The following is an 8451-nucleotide window of genomic DNA, read 5'->3' as shown; positions in this document are numbered from 1 at the left end:
GGCATACAAGTGTGTATGAAGCAAAGGTGTGTCATTGAATTCCTCCATGTGGAAAAAAAAAATGGTACCTTTTGGCATTAATTGATGCTTGCTGAATCTATCTGGAGACCAAACAGTGGATGTGAGCACAGTGAAGTGGTGGGTGGTGCGTTTCAGCCATGGTGTAATTGTAGCTGTGAAACAGTGGGTCACCTCTGCTGGTGTAGATCTGTACAAGTGTGGCATACAGGCTCTTGTTCATTACTGTTGAAAATGCAGAGCTAATGGTGTTAAATATGTTAAAAAATAGAGGTTTTTAGCTGAGAATTTCTCTATCAAACAGTGTTATTGCTGCTGTAATTTCCATGGAAATAAATAGGAGGCATTACTTTTGGAGTGACCTGTGTAGTTATGTGCAAACTACACTAATCTACTCAGAGAACCTAAATGAAAATGAAAGAAGAGTACATATTAATTTTCTTATTTTTCATCCTACCCCACACTAATGGCCTCTACACTACTTTCTCAGTTTTCCTATGAATCTATTAAATATCTGAGTCTCTCCAGCTAAGTCAGCAGCTTATGATAGTTAGTCTAAGGTTTAGGCCTGTAATCCTCTTCTTACTGGCTGTATAACCTTCTTGCAAGCCACTACACTAAGCTGGCATATTTCAGTATCTCTTAGGTATTTATTTTCATAATAAAGTAGAAAGAGCTGCTCACTGCCTTTTTAAAGGTATTTTGAAATAAAGTCACTACAGCACTTACTCAGTGTGTTTTAGCAAATGTTCTTTGGGTTGTTTCTTTTAATCCTTTATCACCATGAGAACAGCCAAGAAGTGAAGTAGGTTGTCCTAGAGACCATGTAGTTACCACCCTGTGTAAACCCCTATCCAGCTTTGTGCAGGAATTAACACTTCCTGATGAACCTTCCAACCTGGGTTATCATTTGACTCTGTAAAGTCTATCTATCTATGTCTGTGAAGTCTATCTTTTCCTTTTTAAAATCAGGAAAAATGCACTTTTTTCAGGGTCTCATTAGGGATAACTTTTTTCTAAAAGTAATTGATGTTGTAGTGCTTCCAACTAATTTTAATGCACTGGAACCACCTAGATTATAAGAAAAAAAATACAAAGGCATTGACGATTGAGAACTGTTTTTTCTACAATGATATGTAATACCGTTTGTTTTCAAGAACGCATTAATGCCTATGATAAATTCTGTCTTCTGGCCATCATCCAACTTGTTTTAAACTCTGTGTCCACATCAGCCCTTCCTAGTGTAAAGTTCTGTTGAGTGGAATTGGCTAGATCCTATCTGGGCTTTCAGTCTTGATAGTTCAGCCTGATGAGCTGCTAAGTTCCTATTGGACAACTTTATTACTTTAAAATTCTTATTTGCAACTCTTGTAGTGCTGCTTGTTACATTTATCTGGACTCAGTTGACCTCATGCTCTTAGGTAGAATTTTCAGAACCCTAATTTCTAACAGTAAGCTGTGTTTCTGGTTTTTATGCAAAATGCAGATCACATCCTCTTGTTGCAACTTAACCAGGCTAAGTATTTCCATCTCTCTCGTAATGTGGGTAGTTGGCATCAATGATGTTCTCATAGCTGTATTTATTTAAATTTAATGTCTAAATCCCACAACCAATACAGGATAAGTATTTAAGTTCTGTTTTTTTTTTTTTTTTTTTTTGTTCTTGTTTATTTGTTTACAGTTTTATTGCTTTTTTTTTCTTGCTCCTTTTTCAAAATAAGGTTTATCTCTGACATGGAAAGAGGGAAGTTGTATAGTTTAATTCAATAACATACGCTGCAGAGGAAGGTCTTTTTTCTGGCTCTGTGACTATCCTTCTGTTCATCAACATGAATATTCACCTAGTCAACTGAGCATTAGCTGCTTGCTTGTGATTTCTCTGGAGATTCAGAATTTTGTTGTGGTGTGACAAGTCTGTAGAAAAACTCAGTTGATCCCACTGAGATATTTTGGTGCTCTAAGGCACAAAGGGTAGCAAATACTTCTCTTTCATATGGTCTGTACATTTATTTACTTTTTAATCTTGCTGACAAATACATGAGATATATGCCATTTGTCTTAGTTTTCTATCTTTCCCCTGGCTCAATACTGTACTCATTCAGTGTTCTCTATCTCAGAAGGTCTTGTTGGCTATATATGTCACTAAATAAAAAAGGCTAATAGCTATTTTCTAGCCCGGAGGTCAAGCAGCACAGAGTGACTGCAGGAATACTGTGTGACACTTGGACTTAAGTGTCTTCTAGGCTATTGCTGTTAAATTAAAGTCTCAGGACACAGCCATGGGTTCATGCCCATTTTAGTTTGAAGTGAAATAATGTGAGAGTTGTATTGCAACCTTTTGGCATGGGGACTTTTCTAGTATTAAACAGAGAATGTGCAGCGTATTCCAGTGTATAGCATAAGGGTATGAAGAAGTGTCACATGGTGCAAATACTTTGGAAACTCTTTTGCAGGGAGAACCAAGGCTGATGCTGGGTGTTGGGAATGATCCCTGGCATATGCTGTTCCCTGACCCATGTCTGGGCATTGTGTCGTGGATTGCTACCTAGCATCAGAATCTAGACATACTGTTCTTTGAAACAAAAATCAAAACAAAACAACAACAAAAAACCTAAAACCAAAACCCAAATAAACTTCTTATTGTCATGATGTATATACTGACTTAAAGTTTTCTTTCATACATGCACTATGTGCAAAAATGCACCTGTTGGATAAGAGTTTGCAGTAAAGTTTTCCAGTTCAGATGCTACAGATTTCATTAGCAGTGCAGAAAGCTTGGCCCTATACTAAAAGTATACCACAGAGCTTTAAATAATTTCCATAAGTCATCAGGATTCAAGCTCATTCTGTGGAAGCCTTACCGTTGATCAGCTTTAAGGCTCTTTCAACAACTACAAACAATTGCATAGTAGCAGGGGAGCAGACGGAGTTCCCCATTGTTACGGGATTTTTGCTGACATTCCTTCAGTCTGGGTAAGCACTGTATTCCTAGTACATTGGAACTGATGTAGTCAGTGTTACAGATTAAATAGCTGTCAGTTAAAGTCTCAACACACCACTGGGATAGGAATCTTTTATGTCAGTCTGTTTGCTTGCTCCATCAACAAAAACTACCAATGGATTAGCTGTAGAAGTGGGATGACAAAGACTGTCAATATCAGGAGCGGCAGAAGCAAATGTTCTGAAAATACTAGATGTAAGAGAAGAGCTCAAGAATGATGCAGAGAGAATGGTTCTGAGAGCACTAACATCTAAGAAAAATCAGAGAAAGTATTTGGGGCTCGAGTCAGTGGTAGAAGTAGGTTTTCTTGGCTGAGATGTCTTAGACATCATGCTGCATTACTGCTTATAGGATGAGGGAAAGTAGGATAGAAGAAGGAACACAACTGGTTGTTATTTAATGCATATATTTGAGTCAGAAGAGAGGGATTCTGCCTTTGCTCTGCCCTGCTACTAAATACTTCTATTTTTCTTCCAAGTGCCAGGGCTTCCATTACATTTTTTTTTTTTTTAAGCTTTGTATTCTAAGTTCATCTGCAGAGGGAAACTGTTGCTGATATCAAACCCAGATGATGACACTTCAGGAATTTCTTGAAATCAAATTATTCAGCTCCATGCATTTATTTTTGAGAAACTGGAAGGATGGGAGGCAAAATGACAAAAGTCCGCTGTAATTTTGTATTCCTGTTATGGGACAGTAAAAGAGGTATTCTAAGAAATGGTTCTTTATCAAATTTTGATAGCGATTTTAAATAGGCCTGAGGAAGGCTTCAAGGTTTTGGTCTTTTCTGTCTTTGATGCTTTACCCAACATTAATACATACCAGTAGTCAGAGAGGTAAGAGTCAGGCAACTGAGAGCCTAAAACAAAGGAAAGCATTGTTGTTAAGTTCGTTATTCCCCACCTATAATTTTCCTTTGATTTCATTTAATTTCATGAACCTGGCAAGTTGCTGCCAGGTGGATCTCCTACACAAGTCTGCCTCAAGATTTCATTATCCTTTTTATTTCTAGCATCATCATTCAGTCATCTCTGTTTTCTCTAGCTAATTAGCCTGCTGTTTATGAGGTGCACATTTCTTAGCATATGGTACAGTTGCACTGCATGTGTGCTGTATTTTCATTTTCTGGTTTGAATCTTATATTTCTGATGCGGTATGTCAGAAATATCAGATGCCCATCTTACAGAACAGCCCTCACAGCTTCATAATGAAACGTACCCTAATTATACTTTTGAATTCCTTACATCTCCATGTTTTCAATTAAGACATCACAGCCATTACAGCACTGAGACAGCAGATCGTGATTTAAAGATGCTGGTATTTGGAGGTCAGAATTCAGCAGGAGATAAAAGTTACAGGAATTAAGTATTTAAAATAATTAAGATTAAAAAAAGTACCTTTCCAATTCAGTGGAGCAAAGTTAAACCCCATATAAAAATCCTCCACATGGCGTGATGCTGTCTCTTTGAGACACTGGCATGGCATGCAGCTATTATAAATCTTCTTCCCGTATAGGACTGCAGAGGGAGGACCTGACTGGCAGCACAAAGGAGGAAGCAGGTCTGTTTGCCTGTCTGGGAGAGATGGAGACGGGGGGAGCAGTGGAGGGGGAGTGAGACGCGCACACACGAGCGCATAGCTGAATGCAGAGAGATTCACTCCTTCTGCACAGCCCACAGCCCATCCATGCCTAAATGCTCCTAGTCCACCATTTGCATGATATATTAGCCTTGCACGCTGTCTTTTGGTATGCACTGAGACTGTATCTCTTGCTTTTAGCTAAGCTCATCTGCAATTGGCTTTACTGCTGTTTATCTCCTGCAGGTCTCCATTTCTAGCCAATATTAGCCCTAAAGCAAGGGAAACAGTTCACTAAGAGCTGAGCATATGCTGGTATTATACCATGACACTGCAAGGGCTGAATTAAACTGCTTAAGGTACATAAAAAAAAATTCCTTTGTGGTTTGTTTGTCCTTGTTCATTTGTTTTGTTTTAAATACAGTTCAGCTTTACACAAGATTTAAACAAGATGGAGAAAAAAAACAAGAGAAGTATTAATTCAGGAATAAGAACATCACGTGAGTTGTTACATGAGCATAACTATATCAGCTTCTCTGTGCTGGCAGAATTGATAAAGCCTGCTGAGAGCTGCTAACTCTCAGTCTCCTTGAGCTGTGGAGAGGTAGAGAAATAACCTTAAATTCTCTCTAAGTGAAATCCCTCAGATTTTTCCTACCTCCGCAGTCCTCCCTCAGCAAAGCCATCAATTCCCCCTGCAGGGTCAGCTCCTTTTGTCCCTACTCCTCAGTGCTGCGCCCAGCCTACATGGTTGTCAGTCACCTGGCTGCTTCCCATCCTCCAGACATCCACCTCCCGTGAGCCCTGCCTGAATCCAGACCCAACAGCCGGGAGACAGATAGTGTGAGGAGCACATCCAAGAGGTGAACAAGCATTTTCATCCAAAACAGAGCATCTTTCCACTAGAATAATCTTTGATTTTCCTAGCATAAAGGAAAGCAAGGTGATGTGGGTTTTTTTGTTTTTTTTTTTTTTTGTATAGCCGTTTTTAATTGTACAGTGAATGCAAGAGAATTGGAAAATGTCACGTGGCTTAATAACAGCAAAAATAGTCACAAAATAAGTAAGTGTCTGTGCAACGTTTAGTTATGTTCTGTCATTTGGGTCAGCCTGAAATGCTCTGGTCTTATGCCAAAGGTAGTGTGAGAGCAGAATTTTATTTAACATAAGGAGTATACTACACAGTGAAGGTAAAATTTGTACCAAAATGGTTGTGAATGCTTTCGAGCTTGTAAGGTATTGGGCACCAAAAGGGCCGAGTTGTTTTTCAGTAGTAGTGAGCAGCCACAATTGCTATTGACTTAATGCCTGGCTCATTTAAAATGCAAGCCTTATTTAGACACTTAATATAGATTTAGGCGCCTGACTGTAAATACCTGATTAAAAATATTGGCCTAGCTTTACAAATAAAGGTCAAAGGAAACATATATTACTGAGCTCTGGTATGCAGAAGAAAAGTGAGACTAAGGACTAAGATAAAAGGAGTTCCAAGGACTTCTGGAGGACAAAGGACAGAAGAAGGAAGGTGTTTTGATACTTCTTATTTTTATTATTACTTATATTTTACTTAAATTACTGTATTTATGCAGCTTTTAGCTATTTTACTCTTACCCTTGTGTTCATTGTTCTTTACTTTTCTCAGTGCCTATTCAGCCTGACCAAGAGCAGAAAATACTGTGCAGAAATTCTGACAGGCAGGCTGTTCACATGAAACTTTCATCTAAATTTTACTAGATACCAAAGGTTGAACTTTTAATTGGCCAAGAAAGAAACTTATGGGTATGTACCTAAAGCTGCAAATTGTCAGATCTTCACCTATCATAATGAGGTCCTGCTGACATGCTTTCTAATTTTTCACCATCTAGCGTGAAAATAATAAAATAGAGCCACCAGCAACCACTGAAAGAACAAATGCTTTTATTTATTATTCACCTGGACGTAGGATTTCAGAGCAAATTCTAAAGCGCATGTAGAAATGCTGTCTGTGTAGTAGTTATTTGAGCTTCTTTTGAATTCCATCCATCCATTTAGTCATCCCTGCCAAGTCAGTCTTTATTACCCATATCTGCTAAGAGGTGTTTTAATGGTAAAAGTAACAGGTTGACTTAATAAAAATGTTGCCAGTGAAACCAAGAGTGCTAAGATTTTACTAATCTGAAAAATAATGATCTAACGGGAGCTTTGTTCCTCCTTCTCATGGGTCCCTAATAGAAATAGCTAAATAATTATAAAAATGAGTCAATTGAATAAATACAGTAGGAGTATTGTGAATGCTATTATATAAATGTATTACAGACATGTTTCAACTTTGTTTTTTGGGGTTTGAATTTGCTGGGGTTTTTTTTATGTTATTTGCTTTTCAATTTTTATATCACTAGTTTACTTTGTATTACAAAAGATTTCAAAACAAACAAACAAACAAAAAGAGCACAACAAAACATCCTCTACCTCAATCATGCAGGCCAAATAATGCATGATTAGTATTTGTGAAGTGCTTTGAGCTACACTGAAAACAGAGCTCAGGTTCACTTGCATACCTGGTTCCAGACATAAATCCATTCTAAAAATGTCTTCATCTCACATGCACTAGGGATAGTCTACTTAAACAAAGTCTAGATTCAGATTTATGTGTCTTCTAGGAACGGCAGAGGCCATGGTTCCCACAGTGGAAGTATAGATGTGCTCACATTGGTTGGGGGCAGACCAGGAGCCTGGCTGAGTTTGTTAGATCAGCTGTGTTAGTGTGTACGCACAACAGTATCTGTGTAACACTCATTATTTACAACCCTGACTTCAAATAGAAGAGATTCATGAAAATTTCCCCAAATTTACACATATCTTTGAATTTGATCATAAGATATTTTCTAAATAGTATGTCCATATAGTCATTTGTCTTGCTCTCAAAAGAGCACTGTGACTGTGGTGCAACATACATTGCAAGAAAGAAAACACAATATGTTTTCTTTTTTTCTATGGTGAAATTACATGCATGTTAGATCTACAGAGGATGCAGGGCTTCAATGTGAAGCATTTTGCCCTCTGAAGTCCATCACAGAGAATACAACAGAATGTAGGTACTCTTCATCCTGACTCTACGTTTGTTTGGCAGTTTCTCTACTATCTCACAGCAGCAAACCTGTCATATATACAAGTACTCACTAAGTTAGTCAAAATAGAAAGCTCTTTGCCATCGGTATCAAAGGAATCAAAGGAAATGCACTATGTTACAAAATGTAGTTCTCTGAGGATGTGGCTTATTTACTTAAAGGTGAATTTTAATCCAGTGACAAATTCCCAAAGAACTTTGGCACAGCCTCTGGCTTTTCTCTTCAGAAATGTTTGCACTAGAAAACTAGGTTACAGGAAAAAAAAGAAAAAGAAGAAGAAGAAGCCATGTTAATTAATAGACTTTTGAAATCAGTGTCAACAGGAACAACTTGAGTTTACTACCAAGAGGACATCTGAAATCAAGTAAACCCATAGCTTCTGTCGCTTTTAATCTCAGCTGGCTGCTTCATGCTATGTGTGTATTTTCTTCACCTGTACTGATTAATCACTCATGCATAACACTATACTAGCTAAAATGAGGAGTCAGAAACCTGTCCTAACAGGATTTAGTATTCTACTAAGCTGAAGTACTGGAAACTTTTTCTGGCTTCTCACGTGTTCTGTGGGAAATATATATAGATTCAAACAGAAATATGAAGATCAGAAGCAGCTCCGAAGAAAGGGTGAAGGTTGGATATGATACGGTATTGGTATGTCATTAAGGGTTGTAATTTAGGAGCTAGCTCTACAGTGAATAAGAGGACAAAACTACTTTAGTGAGCAACTAATTGTTCCTCTACCTGATG

The 8451-nt window shown here is 37.9% G+C and overlaps 1 protein-coding gene across 1 annotated transcript; it reads right to left on the bottom strand.

Annotated features, from left to right (window-relative positions):
* Window positions 1-922: 922 nt before the first annotated feature.
* Window positions 923-5372, bottom strand: LOC121110257. The gene is made up of 4 exons (XM_046939138.1): window positions 5256-5372; window positions 4417-4593; window positions 3842-3878; window positions 923-3702 (listed from the first exon to the last, which is right to left on the bottom strand). The coding sequence occupies exons 1-4, from the start codon at window positions 5281-5283 to the stop codon at window positions 3639-3641; spliced, it is 306 nt and encodes a 101-aa protein (XP_046795094.1). The 5' UTR covers window positions 5284-5372; the 3' UTR covers window positions 923-3638.
* Between the last annotated feature and the right edge of the window lie 3079 nt (window positions 5373-8451).

The sequence above is a fragment of the Gallus gallus genome, chromosome 3, assembly GCF_016699485.2.
Source record: "Gallus gallus isolate bGalGal1 chromosome 3, bGalGal1.mat.broiler.GRCg7b, whole genome shotgun sequence".
NCBI classification, from domain to species: Eukaryota; Metazoa; Chordata; class Aves; order Galliformes; family Phasianidae; genus Gallus; species Gallus gallus.
This window is presented reverse-complemented; position numbering and strand designations above follow the sequence as displayed.

Excerpts from the sequence above, each read along its gene's own strand:
- LOC121110257 (XM_046939138.1), bottom strand. The coding sequence starts at position 5,283 with ATGGCTTTGCTGAGGGAGGACTGCGGAG. Across the intron at positions 4,594-5,255 it reads GCTGAGGGAGGACTGCGGAG|ACAGGCAAACAGACCTGCTT; the intron begins GTAGGAAAAATC and ends CATCTCTCCCAG. Across the intron at positions 3,703-3,841 it reads TCTTACCTCTCTGACTACTG|GAATACAAAATTACAGCGGA; the intron begins GTATGTATTAAT and ends GTCCCATAACAG.